The sequence below is a fragment of the Chelmon rostratus genome, chromosome 10 (assembly GCF_017976325.1).
Source record: "Chelmon rostratus isolate fCheRos1 chromosome 10, fCheRos1.pri, whole genome shotgun sequence".
Classification (NCBI taxonomy): domain Eukaryota; kingdom Metazoa; phylum Chordata; class Actinopteri; order Chaetodontiformes; family Chaetodontidae; genus Chelmon; species Chelmon rostratus.
Genome location: NC_055667.1, coordinates 12,782,913 through 12,802,601, shown reverse-complemented (window position 1 = coordinate 12,802,601; position 19,689 = coordinate 12,782,913). Strand labels below are relative to the sequence as shown.

At 43.1% G+C, this 19,689-nt stretch overlaps 2 protein-coding genes across 2 annotated transcripts; one reads left to right on the top strand and one right to left on the bottom strand.

Moving 5' to 3' along the window:
* Positions 1 to 655: 655 nt before the first annotated feature.
* Positions 656 to 3,018, bottom strand: LOC121613307 (vesicular inhibitory amino acid transporter-like). The gene is made up of 2 exons (XM_041946646.1): positions 2,638 to 3,018; positions 656 to 1,843 (listed from the first exon to the last, which is right to left on the bottom strand). Exons 1-2 carry the CDS (start codon positions 3,016 to 3,018, stop codon positions 656 to 658), a joined length of 1,569 nt encoding a protein of 522 aa, XP_041802580.1.
* An 8,481-nt stretch (positions 3,019 to 11,499) lies between these two features.
* Positions 11,500 to 16,121, top strand: actr5 (actin related protein 5). Its single transcript, XM_041946431.1, has 9 exons — positions 11,500 to 11,883; positions 12,433 to 12,671; positions 12,859 to 13,028; positions 13,282 to 13,499; positions 13,757 to 13,921; positions 14,402 to 14,506; positions 14,717 to 14,856; positions 15,086 to 15,218; positions 15,459 to 16,121. The coding sequence occupies exons 1-9, from the start codon at positions 11,500 to 11,502 to the stop codon at positions 15,783 to 15,785; spliced, it is 1,881 nt and encodes a 626-aa protein (XP_041802365.1). The 3' UTR covers positions 15,786 to 16,121.
* The last annotated feature ends 3,568 nt before the right edge of the window (positions 16,122 to 19,689 follow it).

Here is a 19,689-nt window from a genome sequence, read left to right as displayed (position 1 = left end):
AGAAAACAAACGAGCCAACGAGGACTACTATAGGCATAAGATGGAAAATAAAACACGAAACAAAAACAAACTGGAAAAAATAATTCTGTTTAAACAGCTACACATAAGTTAGTCATGGTTTATTATAATCCAAAGAGCACCATCTGATCTGATGAGTGCCTTGGTCTTATTTTTTCTCTGAAGTGGGATTAATGGTATATATAGCAGCTCAAAAACCAATAATAACATATCCACTCCATTGTTTTTCACATATTTCATTCCCCAGATATAAACACGTACACACTCACAGTTAGACCCATGGCGGACATTTTCACTGGATCTTTGACAAATTTGCATGAAGACTGATACCTGGACAGGCCTGTTAATGCCCGCATATTTCATCACCCCCTTCCATGCGGTGGTCGCGCTCCTCTGTCCAGTTCATAAAACATGTTTTCTGGAATGAGTAAACTACATTACACTATGTTTGTAGAGTTTATTATTGCACATTATCACGAAGGCAAAATAAAAAGATGTACATTTCACACAAATAATCCTCCTCATGAACTCCTATGTCAAGTGGTCAAAATGTTTTGATAAGGTCTGCGTCATGACAGCCTGCCGGAGTGCGGCGTTTTAGGACATTGCCATTCAGTAAAGGTCATCTCTGAAGCTCTCAGTCCTGGATATTGTACCTGAACGCCTCTATGAGCCCTTCAATCGAGTGAATGAAGCCAGATATGGCGCATATACCTCCAATAACGAAAATGGCAACGTCGAAGAAGACATGGTGCCACATGAGATTCCTCCACTGGAGCTTCAGGTGGAAGAGGCTTGGCAAGAGGAAGCACAAGCCGGCGCCGGTGAGGCTTCCAGTTAAACCCATGAGGAGGGCGAAATGGGGGACAAAGACGGCCATGAGCAAGGTGAAGACCACCAGGCCAATTCGAAGGCCCAGACCCCAGGATTTCAACTGCCCACCCGGGCCATAGCAGTCAGGGAATAGGGCTCTCCCGCCATCCTGGAACAAGGACTTCTCCAGAACCTCAACTGCGGCGAAGAACGGCAGCGGGTAAGACAACAGCGCCTTGCTGACGAGGAAGATGTTCACCACAGCCCGGATGGTTGAAGGCAGGTTATCCGTGATGACCTCTTTGGTGGCGTCTGCCCAAGTCAAGTAGGCCACCAGGGCGAAGAGGCCTTTGAGGACGCAGGCTGCAATGTGACTCCACTCCATCATGCAGTGGAACTCACTGGGCTTCTGCATGTTCCCCTCCAGGGAGGGGAGGAAGATCTGGGAGGTGTAGCTGAACACGATGATGCCAATCGAAATGGGAAATTTCTTCACATCGATATAAAACTTGACCTTCTCCCAGGCCCACTCGCGCGCCCTGGAGAGGCAGTAGGCAACCACCAGGACATTGATGACGAAGTGCGCCAGAGTGCAGAGCAAGCTGAACTTGGACACGGCCTTGAGGTTCTTCAGGAACGCGCAAGGCAGAAGCGCAACCGTGGCCACCACAGACCAAGCCTTCTGTGAGACGGGAAACCCCGGGAAGCTGTTGTACATCAGGTTGCCGCTGACCACAACGTACAGAATGCACGTCATGACCAGCTCGATAATCTGAGCCACGTTCACCACGTGCCCGCCCAGCGCTGGGAAGCGGGGCGCGCAACAGGCATTGGCGATGTCCACGTAGGAGTCCCTCACGCGCACTTTGATGCCGTCCTCGTTCTCTTCGTACAGACACGCGATGAGGATTTTGCCGGTGTAGCAGCACACCACAGCCGCGAAGATAATGAGGAAGAGACCGAGGTAGCCGCCGTGGAGGATGGCGTACGGCAGGCCGAGGACGAACATGCCCTGCGGACAGAGAAGCGCAGTTGAGTGGTAATGGAGGAGGCCCACATCGCAGTGACAGGCCGAGCCAGGCCAGGCATGCAAGACAGGCTCACACAGCTCACATCTTACATAATGACAATAACAAAAAATATACATTTTGCGCATTAAAATAACGATGCAGCCCAGAAATGTGTGATCACGGCTGAGTCATTTCCAAAATTTCCAATCATCAGTTATTTTTTCATTCTCTTCGCCCTTGAAATATAGGCCTTTCGTTTGCATTGGTTATAGGCGAAATGAGGCATTAAAACGAAAATTTAAAAACGTTTTTTTTATTCATTTGATCACATTTTCAATTTGATGGAGACGCTGATAAGCACGTGGGTGCCATTCAGCCTCAGGGCTATCAAAGTCAGACAGGCCCTGCCTGCAGCCCTGCTGATAAAAAGATTTGAATAAATAAATTCTAAGCCCCACCGACTGTGATCAATTCCCTCACAAACCACGAATTAAACGTTAAATTGAATGTTGCGTTTAATCCTGATCATATTTAGGCCTAGCACTTTTTAATACATTGAAAAGCTCAATATGATTTTAATCAACAATACTGCGCGTTTTGTTCTTGCTTTATTCAAATTTTGGATTTGTGTGGAATGACGCGCGTGCCCGGATTACTCTCTTTCAAAACAAATCTGAATCTTGAAATACAAAAATCTTCAAGGTGACTTTTTGTCCAATAGCAGGCCTGATCCAAGCAGCGCGCGACGGGCTCTTTCAGCGTCCACCCATGCAACATGACAGTAATCACAATGTACCTGAATGGCGTTGGTGACGTTCCAGCCAGCTTCCCATGTCGTGATTTTTGGTTTGTCCTCATCCAACGAGCCCCCCGTCTTTAAGGACGAGGGCCTCCGGCCGGTGCCGTCTCTCTGGTAGTGGCTGTCTCCCTCCAGCTCCCCCTCTCCCTCCATGTGTCCCCCTTCCTCTTCTCCCTGAAGGACATCCATTTGCATCCCTTGCCTGTAGTCATAATCCAAGTCGTCGCACTCAGCGAAGCCCAAGCCCTCTTCGTCCGTGGCGGCCTGGAAGCCAAGCCGGGCGAACACCCCGCTGACCTTGGCCTGAGATTTGTTGGACACCGTGTGGGCCGCGTTGGTCAGCTTGTTGGTGAGCTTGTGTCGTATTAGGTGAGCCATCTTTATCCGAATAAAATGCGTTCTTTAACTGGAAATAATTCTACTTGGCAAAAAGCAGAGAGGCAGGTGCATGCAGGGTGATGTATTTGCTTTTCTTTGACTGCTACTGTAAAGGCATGCCTGTTGCCTCTTCGATGTCGTCGCGAAGTAAGATAGCCAACCTTCAAAACGTTTCACCCAAACCGTCAGAAATCCTCAGCCGCTTTTCTTCACTTGCTCATCCATATTACTCCCTCTGAATACACCCGCTGGCATCCGCCTCAACGAAGAAACGCCCCGAAACTGAGATAGAAGCAAAAATTATCCTCATTTGTCGTTAAAAAAGACAATTTGGCATTTTCTTCCGAGCAGTTTTGTCAGGTGGGGGGTCCTGTTGGTGACAGCACGAGCGCTGGAATCTCTGACTGCATCGAGAGAGAGAGAGAGAGAGAGAGAGAGAGAGAGAGAGAGAGAGAGAGAGAGACAGGAGCGTGCACGTGTCCGCATAGGGTGCCAGTGTAACGGCTCGCGCACAGGAAAACTGTCACGGACGGCCGAGAGAGATAGAGCGAGGGGGGGCAGAGAGACAGAAAGAGAGAGAGAGAGAGAGAGAGAGAGAGAGAGAGAGAGAGAGAGGAAGACGGGACTTTCTTCCACCGGCAGAGTAATCACGGGGATAAAACGCTCAGGTCATTTAAAAGCGGCGGAATTAAGGAACTGCCCCTGACATTATGCATGAATGAAGAGATCAAACATTTCACCTGCTTTCGTGCTGCATTCTGCCAACAGGTCGACAGCCGCTGCCATCAACAAACAGCAGGCGTCATGCATGCATGCTAAATAAATATCTATCAAGCACCGCTGCATCAGCCGATCAAAATCGACTGAACTGAAAAATATATATTTCTTTAATTATTCCATTGACCTAGTAGTATCTTCGGCATCTACAATTCCGCAATTTTACTTATCAACACCATAGATATAAAGGAACCATTTATTGTAGTAATGCAAGGATGGTCTCTTTTTTTCGTTCGAAATATTTTAGCTGTTCCACGTGACCATAATCAGTTGTATTTTAACGTGGGAAATCGATCTGAAATTTGTGAAATGAAGCACGCTGACTGCAGCATATCCTGCACGGAGACTGCGTACAGTCTCGCGCACTCATCTCAGAGGTATTTTCTGTGATGTAAACGTGAGGCCGTGTTATCCACGAGTAGACTCATGTGATGAAATTCCGTTTTCAGATTATACACACAGCATCTTTGCCGACAGAAGACATTTCATGTCCCAATATTTTTTTTTATTTTAGCACATTTTCTTTTAACAGAATCTACTATGCGTCTTAAAAACATAATTCGGTACACAGAATACGACGCACCTACTGAAACGCTTAAATTAATGCCGCTGTTTGCCCAGATCTGCGTTTCTCATGAGTGCATACGTCTACAGATTTTAAGTTTCCGCCTCATTTAACAGCTTGATTCCAGATGAGCATGTTCAGCAGGCTGTGAAGGGATGCAACTCGTTGCTGATATGATGAACCTCCTGCAGCTGGCCCGCTGCAGAGCACCGACAGCACCACGGACAGCTCCTTCAGCACGAGATGAAGAAAAAAGAAGGGCCCAACTGCTCCCTCAGTCTAATTTCTTTTACACGGAATTTAAGAAAAAGTCCACCCATTTATGACACTTTATTTAATAGCTAAATTCTTGTCTTTTGGTGCTCTGCATTCAATAAAGAATTCAATAAAGATCTGCTCGGAGGAAAAAAAATCTAAGGGGGAGAGTTTCCTTTCCACCTAAACTCTAATCCTCAGGAATACGAAGCACCTCGTCCTCGCCTCCATAATCTGCTGTGACAGCAAAACTGTCATCAAATTTTTTTTATAGCCTGCTTGCAGAAATGTAGCCCGCTGTGGCAGGAAGGCAGAAAAATCAAGGGATTTCTCACACAGGCACCATTCATTCAATTCATGCTTTAAAAAAGCATCGAACAGTTTTTAAATTAGCAATGAACAATTCGAGATTTTCTTCAAGGCTGGTCTGGTGCAGAGGTGGAATAAATACAAAGAGATGCGAAGCAATATTTTACGAGCATCATTGAAAAACAGAAAAGCGTAACACGGACGAGAGGTCTAAATTTAGCAACCAGCCAGAGGACAGAGAAAGTTCCGCATATTTTCATGGTCGGCTTGGCCTGCTTTGCCAGCTGCTATTTGCGTTCAGGCCAACGTAGTGTTTATTAGTGTCTGTGTGTCATCCATGTCTGGGGGTATGTGCGTGTGTGTGTGTGTTTGTGCGTGTGTGTGTGTGTGCGCGCGCGCTGGGCACTGATGAAATAGGGAGAGTCCTTGAGGCATCTCTCCCTCCCCCATCACATACACACTCCCCGGGCTAACACTGGGATCACAGGCTACAAATGTCAGGCACGCGCGCAAAAACGCAAGCACGCGAAACCCACGCAGCTTCATCCCCAAATCTGCAAAAATAAAACCGCTCCCACATCTGCGGAGGAGTGTGCGTGAAAGACGCGTCGGGAAAAGGAAATCATGCTGCAGAAATATCAAATAGTTTTGCCAATGTGAAATATAATACACGGAATATTGAAAAAAATAGGGCACCGAGCCACGATAAATTCTCTCCAACACGAGAGAAGCTATTCCTTCATGACAAAATGGATTTTCAGTCTGCCTTTTTCTTTGAAAGGCCTCTAAGATTGGTTGCTGGGGCGACCAATTTAGCTTCTAAGGCTACAAAGCGAAGGATTAATTCAGGCTCCGTGTGTGCGTGTGTGTGTGAGTGAGAGACAGCAACATAGATACACTCAGAGAGGGGAGTGTATGCTTGCAAGCTTTTGTGTGTGTGTGTGTGTGTGTGTGTGTGTGTGTGTGTGTAGGCCTGAGATACGGAGGGGCTTATAGCCTCGTCTAACAGCCGTGCAGTGCTGACTGGAAGCAATAATCTCTGATAGTTGCCATGGCCACAGTGGTCTAATTGGGCAGGGTGTGTGCACGTGTGTGTTGAGATTTTAGAGAAAGGAGATTTTCTCGGCACAGGTTTTTTTTTTTCTGTGCGTCTAAAAACCTCAATTGCCGGAAGGAGAATTAGAACATTTAAGACAATCCTAAACCTTGAACTTGACGCGAAATACAGGCAAACAACGAGGAAGGCCTGCAAATCAACAAACTTTTCAAAATATGTTTGACAAATGTGCTTACAGGAGGAGTGGTAATATATAATTTTTACAGAATATATATATATATATATATATATATATTCTGTAAAAATTACATTTAATTAAATTTAAAAAAGAAAAAGGTGAAATGGGCATGGCCTGTAATAAGATACCAAGAAAGTATTTAAAGAAAACTTGACTTTGCTTCTGATTATGGGATTTATAAATGGTCAATTGTTGGCAGTATTTCACCTTCATCCACACCAAAAACAAATCAGTTCTTCATAAAATCTGTGTTACATTTTCTTTTAAAGAAATGAACAGACACACTTGGATGAACCTGCTTGGTGTATGAAACTATGCCAAAAAATCAGTAAAATAAAAAGGCTGTTAGCTTGTTATCTTAATTGAAGTGAGTAGTGATACAAGGGCTGTGTTCAAAATCACTCCCTCATTGACTTAGACAGCCTAAATTAATGCTAATGCCACATGATGTGTTTTCCAGATATAGTTCCTGCTTTGAAAGCTACACTGGGTTACCACTGTAATACAGCTAGCCAGGCACGCTAATGTTTACAGGTTACATTAGAGCAGACAGAGACATGGTTGAATCCATTCCTTTACCTACACTTTTGCTCTTGTGTTGTTGGTTTTGTAAAGACACAAACTCTTTAAATACCACTCGTATTAGATCATGCAAATTTTGGCATGGACAGGCCTGCCATGCCTAGGCACGGTTGTTGTGATTGGACAATTAATGTTCGAGTGTGGGGTTTAGTAAACTAATTCCTCGCATTGCTTCACCCAGCTTCAACCTGACAAGCCTAATCAGTCTGGGTAATTTCTAAACATCATTAAATTTTAAAATGTTTGCTTTGTAAAGACAACAAATGAATATATTGACACTGTAGACTACAGACATATTCAGCTTATCTACTAAACAAGAGAATGCCAACGTGAAACACACACAAATACATTTCAGGGCTTGTGTTTTTAGAAATACCCTTCCCACACACAGTCACACACACAGTCACACACACACACACACACACACACACACACACACACACACACACACACAAACACATACTTTGGTCACTTTTGGGGACATTACATAGACTTACATTAATTTCCTGGAGACTTACTCTAACCCTAAGCTTAACCTTAAGCCACTTGTATTTTGTCTCCATAAGGAAGGCGAGTAACCATAACCATAACTACTTACCTAACCCTAACACTTACTCTAACCTTAACTTAACCCTCACTTTAACCACTGACCCAAAAGTCAGCTGTTTTCCAAGCGGGGACACAGCTTTTGTCCGCAATTGGACAAGCCACCCCTAATTAACTGGTCTTTAGCCTAAAATTTGTCCCCGAATGTAGCCTATGTCAGACACACACGAACACACACACACACACACACACACACACACACACACACACACATGAATGCATGAATAGTGACAGGTGCACAAACACATTAATCACTCTATGGCCCAAAAAGATCTGCTGGGCTTACAGGGCCAGAGACTGAAGAGAGCAGTAGTGACAGACTCTGTGTGTGTGTGTGTTGGGTGTAAGTGTGTGTGTGTGTGTGTGTGTGTGTGTGTGTGCGTGTTTTCTATGTGAGGGAGAGAGATAGAGAGAGAAAGACAAAGAGAGTGTGTGTATATGTACAGTGTACATGTCTCAAAGAGGATGTGTGTGTGTATGTCTGTGTGTGTGCAGGCGTGACAGGGTGCGGAGGAGAGTCATGGAGGTTGCAGGGGGTTTTGTCCGCAGTGTGGCTCTGATATATCAGAAGTGCTCAGAGTCAGGGTCGTTACATAAACTGAGCTCTCTCATTCCTTCACTCACACACACACACACACACTCACTGTCGTGTTTCCATCACTTTTGGGGACATTACACAGACTTACATTAATTCCCTGGAGACTTACTCTAACCCTAACCTTAACCTTAACCCACTTGTATTTTGTCTCCATAAGGAAGGCGAGTCCCCACAATGTGACTGTGTAAACAACATCATGAGTAATACATGTCCTCACACTTACTCACACAGACACACACACCCTCAGACACACACACTTTGTTTGTCCTTGCCTGTGTTTAGCCAGTCACTCCCACATTCATAGATTGATTTGTTCATTCACAGGCGTTTTTGCTCCTGATATGAACAGCTGAACGAGGAGCGAATGGTTCGCTGAGGCAATACAACACTTAATTATCCTCATTTGAATAAATTAAATCAGACTTTGAAATGATCATCCTGAATTAATTGTTCCAGAATGTACATTTCCGTTTACAAGAAGTCCTCTGTTGTCATGACAACAAAAAGGAAATGGCTCCAGAATATTGTGATTTATAATCACGCGCAAAATGGTCACTGACAGATGTTTTTCTTTTCAGAGTGTTCAGCAAAAAAACTGCAAATTGTCATTTAAAAGTCAGTCTTTTAGCACCTCCACAAAACAGCGTTTAGATATGTTCAAGAGATGAGCTTGTGGTTTAGCTGGGTCCAATCCCTCTAGTTGATGCTTAACGGTGAAGAATACACATGCCTGTCCCATTACTGCCAACGTACCCATGAGCAATGTGAAAAAGACACTGTTGTAGTGAGAAACCATAGCATATATTAGTCTATATAAAGGCAAAAAAAAGGAATTGTGTAACAACATCCAAAATATCATTCATAATTATAATTGTAATTCATAAATCCTATAGGCAGCATTTTCCTGTATTTAACATTTGATTTTCCACTCAAGACAAAAACAAGCAATGACAGACATCGTCAAATCATTGTGTCATTCATAAACACTAAAAATGACTGACCCTATCTAACATGATATTTCCCCCTCCTTCCCCTCCCTGTCTGTGGGAAATCACAGTCTGTTCATTCCTCCACAAAATGGAGGCTGCCTGGTATCACACGTGGCAGTCCCAGAGTGCTTGTAGCCTATTAGTTCCTCTGCGCCTCATCACCGCTGCCTGGATGACAAGCACAACAAGCAGAGAGCTGCGAGCATCGTGCACGGACGGCGGCACAATGTCACATCTTGCCTCCTGGGAGGAATGAACGCCAGTGTGTGTGTGTTTGAGAGCAAAGAAACTAGATGGGGTATTTGTATGAGTTTGTGACCGTATGTGCATGTATGTGAGGGTGGGGTTGTGTGGATAGTGTGGATGTGACTGTGTGTGTCTTACCAGTGGGCATGTACCCGTGTGTGTATGTGTGTGTGTGTGGGTGTGTGCGTGTGTGCGTGTTTGAGAGGGTGAGTTGACCCAGATCTGCTTATTAGCATCAGGAGGAGGGGGACGGCAGTCACTTAGAGCTTTGTGCCTGAGCAGTGAACTGTGCTCGTGCTTCAGTGGCACACCATCAAGCTTCATACAGTAACACCCCTCCCACGCACACACACACACTTTCCTTCCTCCATCCTTCTCATCCTCTGCTCCCAAATATCTGCGCTATCCAAGAAATAAACCCTCTCAATCTGGAAAACACACTCTCTCCAACGTTAACATTCCTCTGGACAGGACAGCCTCAAGGTAAAAAAAAAAAAAATTAAATCCCAAAACCATAACAGCAGACATCAAATATATCCAGATGCAGAGCACATTTGTCATATATCCTTGTTGCATTTAAACATAACAGTAGAAACCTCAGAAGCCATTGTATACCGTGTGGCTGCACCATTACACCAAATAGAAATAATGTGACTATTTTTTATCATCTTTAGGATTTTTTATTAAAATGCAAAAGTTCTGTGGAGAGAACACTGCTTTTGTAAAGATGCAGCATTGAATTTAACTAACAGTTATTATTGTGTGCAGTTTACCTTAATTATTGTATTTCAGTTTGGTTTCAGGATTCTGCACAGACAAAAATATATCACCAAATGTTCAAAAACATGGCAAGAGCAAATGTAGTCGGTTTTTGATGAACAGAAATAAGTGCACAAGAAAGATTAAAATGGCTGTTATGTAAAAAAAAAAAAAAAAAAGAACACTATTTTATAGACAAAAAATAATTTGCACAAATAATGCTTCCATTTTAATACAAAACTTGGGTTACCTTTTTTCAATACATGCTAACAGCTAATTAATTGATTGCTGAACAAACTCCTGCACAGTCCAATAAAAACTGTAAATCCACACCCAGCAATATTTTCCTGGTCCACTCATTCATTAGCTGACTACTGTACTTCACATCTCTTCATCTATTTGTGAATTTGGAATTGCATTAGGTCATGCCATTAAGTACAATCAAAATCAGAGTGAGAGATCTCTATCATGAACATGTGCATTGACCGAATGGTCTGAACTGAACCCAACTGGGATGTACAGTAGCTTAGCTTAGTATGTGCAGGTGTCCCACATCACCAGCTGAGGCCTCACTCGGTCAGCTGAGAGTAACAGGATGGCAGACAGAAAGAAATCAGGGATCTCACGGCCCCAGGGAAAATGTCTGTTCACATGGTTTGAATGTAGCTTTAAAATGGACTCATCCATTTCTGTTTCAGTTTGCGTACGGATTGAAAACGGTTTCTGTAGAGAAATGTTTGGCTCATTTTTTGGCCGCATCATTCCATCAAACAGAAACTATGGGGTCTTTATTAGGAATTTAAAATCAAAGTGTGACCAAAGTGTGGCTGCACAAAGTTTGTACTGATGAGCCAAAAAATGAGTCAGTGAGAGGGAAGAGGAAAGGAACATTTCTGTCTTGTGTAAAAGTCAATTACAGTTTTCTCCAAAGTAGTTTAATATTCTTAAAATATCTCAATATGAGATAAAATGCTTTTATGGTGCTTATGATTTACAGAATAAACAGGCCCTGTCTGGGAGTTTGCCGACCTGATAATCCACCAAAGATGAATCAGTGCGTCACCTCACTGGGACTTGTGCTTACATACAGTGTAGTGCGACCTCTGGTGGTTAAAGGTAGATATATTTTTCAAAATTCACACTTATTGTAAATGCGGATACATGCGCAATACGTATACAGCACATTACCTTAGTTGTAGTGCAAATAAACAGGGAATATTAAGTTGAAAATTAAAAAAATAAATTCTAAAAATGTGGGGACACTTGCACTTAGATTTTTGAAACAGTAAAACCAAAACATGTCTGTCACTGCTTTATAATGTATGGATGTTGCCTTTATTTGTTCAGTTTCTGCTCGGGGATTATCAGCATATTGCTCCATACAGATTCATTCGGAATCAATGCTTGTAAATTAATATAATTGATTTAAAAATCGTCAGGAACTGTGTCGGCGACACTAAGCTTCCAGTCGGCCGTATTTTACAGTGACACACTTGAAAAATGGCTTCCAAAGGGGAACCGGTCTATCAAATTTTCTCTTTTCAGGACTGTAAATCCTCTCCTGACCCGATTTTCGAGCTGCCCGCGCAGTGTCTGACCCCTTCACAGACCCCGATAGTGATCGATAACGGCTCCTTCCAGACCCGGGCGGGCTGGGCGGCTCCGGCGGCGGAGTTTGACTCCCCGCGGCTGCTCTTCAGGTCCGTGGCGGCGCGCAGCAGAGGGGCTGCCCGCAGCGAGACCCAAATCGGTAACGATATCCCCAACCTGGAGCCGTTGCGGTGGCTGCTGAAGAGCCAGTTCGACCGGAACGTGGTGGTGAACTTCGAGATCCAGGAGCTCATCTTCGACTATGTGTTTACACACCTGGGCATCACTTCAGAGGTGAGTGGTGGGCGGCGACTGATGAACGTTAAAGACTGCTTTTCATAAAAAGTAGGAAATTTCTACATTTCATATCACAAGGTTTCTCTCTGGCATTTTTTTTCAAGATATTAGGCATCATGTTTCATTTCCAGCCTTACATGTGACTGAATGAAAATCATGATAAATGATTAAAATGTGTTTATTGTTGAGCAAGATCTCCCTGATTACTATTGTTAATGATACAGATTAAAAGGGGAAAGTCCAATCAATAATGTATCCATAAAGGTTGTTCTCATGTATCTTCGCTCTTGTATCCTGAGAGATCCCTTCTTGGTCCTCGAGCAGAAATAAGAGCATTAGAAAGGCTGTCATGATGGCAGACTGCAAAGATTTCACTGCATGAATTAAGATGTACTCCATGTCTTTTTGTAGCAAAATGAGTTGTGCATTAATTACAATATTGCAGTCTGGTAATATTTTGCCAGTTCTGCTTTATTAGCAGCGTCAAAATAACTCATCCTGACAACCAGGTGATTAATCAGCATTATTTTCCCTGTGCTTTTGTAGGGCAGTGTGGCACACCCAATTGTGCTGACAGAGGCGCCCTGCAACCCGCTGCACTGTCGGCAGATGATGTCAGAGTTGCTGTTTGAATGCTACAACATCCCGTATGTCTCCTACGGCGTGGACAGCTTGTACAGCTTCTACCACAATAACACTCAAAGGAACCTCCAGCCTCCACACACTGGCATTGTTCTGTCCTCCGGGTACCACTGTTCACACATTCTGCCCATTATAAACGGCAGGTGAGGTTTCACAGACACAGAAAACTGCGCCTATGTTCTGTTTGCTTTTTCAAACTTAATTTTATGTCATCCCACTGACATTATCTGACCTGCTTTCCTGATTGTTTTTGACTTCATTTAGTGCAGCCATAGTGCACACATTTTGCACAGTCAGCAGAGGCTAATTTCGACATGGTTTTGATTCAAGGTTGGATGCGGTGAACTGTAAGCGTGTGAACGTGGCTGGGAGTCAGGCAGCGTCCTACCTGCAGCGTCTCCTCCAGCTGAAATACCCAGGTCACGTCGCCGCCATCACACTCAGCCGTGTGGAGGAACTGCTGCATGAACACAGTTACACTGCTGTGGATTATCATGAAGGTATCATGAAGCATGTCAGTGCAAGCATGCTTATATATTTATCCGTTCGCAGCTTCTCTGGGCAAGTTTGCAACTCCAAGTTCCAGCAGCAATTAACCATTTAAGTTTTTAATTTAATTCTCTTTGTGGATGTTGGGAATGCAGATGGTACAAGACTGAAGGAGCTGGAAGTCAACATGAACATGTGTGCAAACTGCTTTCTTCCTCTCTTCATCTTTTACTTTTCATTCCCTCTCTGCTGTGTTCTGTGCAGAGCTGGAAAAGTGGCGCAGCCCAGAGTTTTACGAGCGGGAGGTTCACCGCATGCAGCTTCCCTTCTCGGGTAAGGTGCCGGGCGGCTGTGTGAGCGTGGAGGAGAGGCAGGAGAGACGAGCTCAGCAGCTTCGGCGGCTTCAGGAGATCAATGCTCGCCGCCGGGAGGAGAAGCTGCTGCAGGACCAAGAGAGGCTGGACAGACTTATGGCTGTGCAGGCAAGAGACCCATTCTGTCATTTGCAGTTTATTCTAAAGCCCTTTATGTTTTCAGATTTATATGCGTAAGATTTCATATACAGTAGGAAAGACTTTTTGACCTGTATACATCTGATAATTACAGAGAGACAAACTATGAAAACATTAATTGTTCTTGTCAGGAATTTTGTGTGTCCACTACAACAATAATTATAAAACACTCTAAAGCACACAGCTGGTGTGTGCTGCACAGTCACCGTAGAGTTTTGTGCATGCAGGAGCTGCTGGAGGACGGCCTGTTGGATCAGTTTCATAAGAGCCTGGTGGAGCTCAACATGGACTCAGCCGAGGAGCTGCAGTCATACATCAACAAACTGCAGCTGGCTGTGGAGCAGGGCAGACAGAAACTGCTGCACAGCGACGGAGCAGAGGGAAGGACGGAGGTGGGTGTTACTCCACCAAATCAGAGAAAAACAGAATTAAGAAATCTTGATTTGGATTGTTTAAAAAAAGCCTCCTATGGTTGCCAACAGTTAATGTAAAAAGCTGATACTGTCTGTGCTTTTTGGAGTAGCTTATATTAGGCTACCTAAGGAATAAATATATTACTTGAGTGTATCGCAGTGTTATATAAATAGTGTCAATGTATGTACTGTATCACTTTGCGGTAAGATAGATTTTGCAAATACTTCAGTTGTCAACAGAAAAAAGCAAGTATTTTCCACAAAAGTAATGACAGCAGCTGATCAGCTTATGAGCCACTGAGCTGAAGTCCCACTCAAATGTATTAATCATTAACTCGGTCTGCATGTCATTATTACCGGGGACGTGCTGCGGGGCTCTTCAGGATCTGTCCTTGTTTGCTGCGGCCGATGAGCTGCAGCTGACATGAAGCCTGAGGCTGTTCTGTTACTCTCTGCCAGGTGTCTGAGCTGGAGCATCCAATGGACGATGGAGACGGAGTAGCACTGATGGATCCTGACTTCCCTGAGGACACACTGCCAGAAAAACCTGCTAATGTGGTTCAGGTAGTGGCACAGAGCCGCTGGAACTTCCCAGACAGATATTTCGATCCTCATTAATGCTGTGCAGGCAATCGTCTGCCAGGTTCATGTGTGGCAGAGTGTCCTGTGCTGTTTCTTTCTAGCAGAAATAGCAAGTTTTGTTCAAAAGCAGAAACCTTTGGTGTCAATATTTGCCGCACATTAACGTCAGTGAAAAATAACTCTGATCTCCAGCCCGTGTTCAACATGGCGGAGTACCACCAGCTGTTTGTCGGGACGGAGCGTCTGCGGTGTCCAGAGATCCTGTTCCAGCCCTCGCCGACCGGAGAGGACCAGATGGGACTGATGGAGACGCTGCAGTACGTCCTGGCCAGGTAATAATACAAAACGACAGGCGCAACCAATAATGACAAGTACACATATGCACATACAACACAGTACCTGTCAACACATGTATTACGCAAATTATCTCTTTGCCTTTTTGACTTTATCCCACAAACACTGCATTTTAGCAGCTTTAACGTTATTTTCCATGTAATATTTGTATTAGAAAATGACAAGTGACACTGATGTAACAATATCTTTCCTCTATATCACATACAGGTATACTCCCGAGCAACAGGAGGCGCTGGTGAGCAATGTGTTTCTGACAGGCGGGAACATGCAGTATCCCGGTATGAAGGAGAGAGTGGAGAGAGAACTGCTGGCTATGAGGCCCTTCCAGTCACACTTCAAGGTCCTACATTTGTTTTAAAACCCTAGTGAACATTACGCACCCCTTACTAATGAGCCAGACCATGTTTATCTGAACCGCATCCCACTTCATGTTTCAGATTTCCTCTCACAGACTGCATACAAATACATCTAAAATAAATCTAAAATCAGGCTTAATTCATCAAATACTTTTCAGATGGTGGTTTAGATAATTCAGGCCTGAATTTAAATACATTTGAACTCTTGACTGACTCCTTCCCAGGTGACAATGGCATCGCAGCCAGCTCTGGATGCCTGGTACGGGGCTCGAGACTGGGCCTTGCAGCATCTACCTACAGCAGGGGGAGGAGCGGCAGAGGGCTGGATCAGCAGACAGGACTACGAGGAGAAAGGAGGCGAGTACCTGAGCGAGCACTGCGCCTCTAATGTCTTTATTCCCATGAAAATAGCCAAACCAGTCCCTGCTCGCCCCACCGAGCCCTCTGTCACCACATCAGCTGGATCTTCTGCTGCCGTCACCACGGTTACACCTGCCCTGACTCCCTCCTGTTTGACTGTTGCCGCTGATGTTTCTGTGGTTACCTCCTAAACTGGGATCTTAGATACCACATGAGCTTTGTAGCTTCCTGATGGAAACTGTTCTGGAAGTACAGTTTTGTTTATTTTTTTCATTATGCTTGTTAAACCACAAGAGACCATTCATATTGAATGTTCATCAAATTAATGATCTTAAAAGGTCTACTGGGAATGTTTCATGTATTACTTTGTAAATAGAAATTGATGTTGTTTTATAAAAATATACTTTCACTGATGAACAGATGTCAAGTCCTACACTTTAATCAATCTCCCTTCTTCAGTTTTTTTCTCTATAACTGCAGCTCATTTTAAAACCAATTAAAGGGTTTGTTCACTCTCACACACACACACACACAAAACATGTTTTCTAACTTACCTCTATCTTCAATGTTTATATTTTTGCTTGATAAATGACTTAAATGATACATTCATTATCAGAATTGTTGACAACTTTTTTTCTGTTGATCCACTAATCAATCGCCTCATCTGTCGACTGCCTGGAAGATTAGATAGGTAGATATTAGATAATCCAAAGAACATGCAGTCAGATAGGTACTATTTCTTTAATAGGAAAGAGTTAAAACAAACACAAATATCTCTAAACCTGGACAAATAGAAATGTTTGCATGGATGAATAAAACAAGATGTAAGGGAGATTTTTTTTTTTTAATTTGGGTGAATTTACCCTGGAATTGCAGCATCTGTGATTAGATGTTGCAATACAGATTTGCACCACTAGATGACAGATTAACACAAAATCTAGTCATCCTGTTTACAGCGTCCACAGTAGCAATGAAACTACTGCTTTTTTCTTACCAACACATTCACTTTAACAGACCTATGACGCAATATAAGTAGACCAACCTCCATAACAGTAATATCTTGTACATTTTCTTAAAGCCAGTGATTTCATACTTCCTCTGAGAAGCTGCTGTATGTAGCAGCAGGGTTTCTCTGTGCCGCTGTGTCAGACAGTTTTAAGAAGAGGCACAGTCTCACTGTAGGTTTTCATTAATGCTGAAACTGGTGTTGTGGTTTGCTGTGAATGCCAGTTGAACAAAATGTACTGTGTGTGCAGCCTACTAATCTGCAAACCCACAGTTTAATCAGCCTATTGTGCTTAAGAACATCTAGACTACATGGTCTACACACCACTCTATACTCCTTAATGATAATGTTGAGGCCACTTCTCTCCCTCAGAAACTGTCAGGTGTCTTGCAGGTGTGTTAGCTCTTCTGTTAGTCCACATTATTAACCCAGCAGACCTCTAATAGTATTATGTGATGTTAAACTGTGCCACAGCTCAAGGTTCAAACCCTCAGCCAGCATGTTCTGTTTGTCCTCAAGCAGCAGTAACACATGTATGCAGACACAAACACGTACACACACACAGCACCCTGGTTTCCACATCAGGACAGAGCAGGGCTAATCAGAGCCAAAACAGGCCTGTGACTGCAGGGTAATTGGCTCAAATTTAACAAGAGGGATTAAAAAGGAAAAACAAAGCAATCCTTTATGCATAAAAGCAAGTCCACAGGATTTATTTCTGTGGCTACACTACATTTCTGCAAGGCTTCTGTAATGATAATTAGGAGAAAAAAATCTCTGCAGGTGCAACTCAACAAAGACAACAGATAATGGGTGTTCTCTACCTTTTCATTGCCATATATGATACATTGTCAACATGTTTAGATAATGGTGTGGCTTTTGGTTTGTTATACACCATAAACAAGCATTTTAATAATCTCTCAAGGCAAAAGAGACCTTTGATATTTACCATATTATGTGGTTATGGTCCGTGTTAGTAGTGTCCTGGTTATTTTGAGCCCCTCAGGATATATCATAGCTCAATTCAGCAACAGCAACAAAAAAAAACATGGTTGGTCATCAAGTTGCCCACTTTCATCCATGTTCATACCTGCTTTCACCTCCCCCTTGCTCTCTGCCGTGTGCACTGTCATCACCTTGCCAGCGATGTACAAGTCAAATTTTCTGCTAGGACCAATAAAAGTCATCATTATGTGGAGTTTCTAAATAAATTATCTGCAGAACAGCTCAAGGTGCACAGTGCAGATCTTGTGTATTTTTAAACAAGCCTGTGCTGTAATGGACCCTGTTTGTGCCATGGTGTTGGCTAGTGTCCAATTAGGAGGATTTATCAGTGTTGCAGGTCAGCAGGAACACCCGGCAGGGCTGAGCTCATGTCATGCACTCATGTGTTGGAGGGGAGGAGAAAATAAGGACCCGGAGTTGGAGGTGTGCCAGATGCACTTTGAGGTTTCTTAATGGTTGGACAACTTTAGATCATTTAATTTTTCATGTGTAAAACATGTGCCTGTCGCAAATTCTTAATAATTGTGGAATTCACAACATTATCCTCTTCCTATTTCCCCTCGACATTGAGGTCTCGTTGGTTGGAGAGTTTAAAATAGCTTGTTAGCACAACATGTCCTTTTCACACAGTTGTACGCGGTGACGACTGGTTGAAATCCAACAGAACCTTAGTTGCAGACAGCCCTGCTATTCATCCCCATGCTTCCTGTCCCTCTTCACTCTGCATAGGTGCTAAACTTTTGCAGACAACTGCAAACTTACATGTCTTATATTCCAGTGTGGGAAGCCTGTGAGGGATCAAATCCCTGCTTGTAATAACTTTCAATTGGTTGGGAACCTGACACATTGTGGAAGTATTGCTCATGATGCTTTACCGGTGAAGCTGCACAACGAAATCTGTGAAATGTGTTTGTTAATTTCATATTCTTCAATGTCTTATCGTTTTTGTCAAACATTTTGTCACATTAACATTACCTGAATTCCAAAATTCCGAAAAGGTTGTAGCTTGTCGAGGTGGATTTTATTGCTCATTTAAACTATCTTATTTACACTTTTAGTTTAATCTTTAACAATATATCATATTTTAGATGCAGATCGGTTTTATATATAAAATCTTAACCTAAACATTAAACAGAAACTGGACCAGTCAAATAAATGCAGTGGAGTGAAAAGTACAGTATTTTACTATAAAATATTATAAAATGAAATACCTCGATACTGTACTTAAGTACAGAACTAAATCTACATACTAACTTTGCAACACTGAACACCACAAATGAAACTCTTCTGAGTTGACGTGTTCATGTGAGAAGCTGTGACGTGATGCTCTGAAATATGTTCATGATGACAGTAATAAGACTTCTGAAGTGCCTATAATACAGTCATTAATACTGATCTGTGTTCTGATTATACTGATCATTTGACAACAACCAGTTTCAATATCATGCATGTAAATGAGTAATGATGTAACGACTACATGATTTTAAAATCATGTAGTCCCTTCAGAGTTTGACTTCCTTCACTCCCAAGCTGGAGTTTAAATAAACTGTCAAGTGTCTCAGTTTTCTCACGTCTTCAGTTTCCTTCAGCAGAAATGTTGGCTGCTGTCCAACAGAGGAAGTCTCCCTGAGAGGCTCACAGATCAGCGGGAGCAGCGTCAACATTATCAACTGCTGATATTTCTTGTTAAAGAATCATCTTTTGAGTAGAAAACACTCTCCCCCTTTAGTCTTGAAAAGGGTTGTTGTTTCCTTCGCAGAGAACAGAGGTTGCTGTCAGCTTGAATTCATATCACAGACAAAAGAGTCCAGTAGCGAGAGGCGTATGGAGTGAAAAAAGTACCAAAATATTCATAGAAACATGTTAAACCATTTCTGCAGCATAATGCACATCTTCTATTGTCCACTCATATGTGTTGCTCTGCTGCAGAGTCTTTAGGAAGTCGTGCATTCATCCACATCCATAAGAAAAGCTGTCTGTAGGAAGAGTTTGAGAAGTTTCATGGATGCTTTACTACTCTGTGAAAAGTTGTCACTATTGGATCCTTTGTAAGTGACTTGAATCCAACTGCAAACTTTTCAGCG

Coding starts and splice junctions, on each gene's coding strand:
- LOC121613307 (XM_041946646.1), bottom strand. CDS start 3,018: ATGGCTCACCTAATACGACACAAGCTCACCAACAAGCTGACCAACGCG. Junction 1,844..2,637: donor ACGTCACCAACGCCATTCAG/GTACATTGTGAT, acceptor CTCTGTCCGCAG/GGCATGTTCGTCCTCGGCCT.
- actr5 (XM_041946431.1), top strand. CDS start 11,500: ATGGCTTCCAAAGGGGAACCGGTCTATCAAATTTTCTCTTTTCAGGAC. Junction 11,884..12,432: donor ACCTGGGCATCACTTCAGAG/GTGAGTGGTGGG, acceptor GTGCTTTTGTAG/GGCAGTGTGGCACACCCAAT. Junction 14,857..15,085: donor CTGCAGTACGTCCTGGCCAG/GTAATAATACAA, acceptor TATCACATACAG/GTATACTCCCGAGCAACAGG.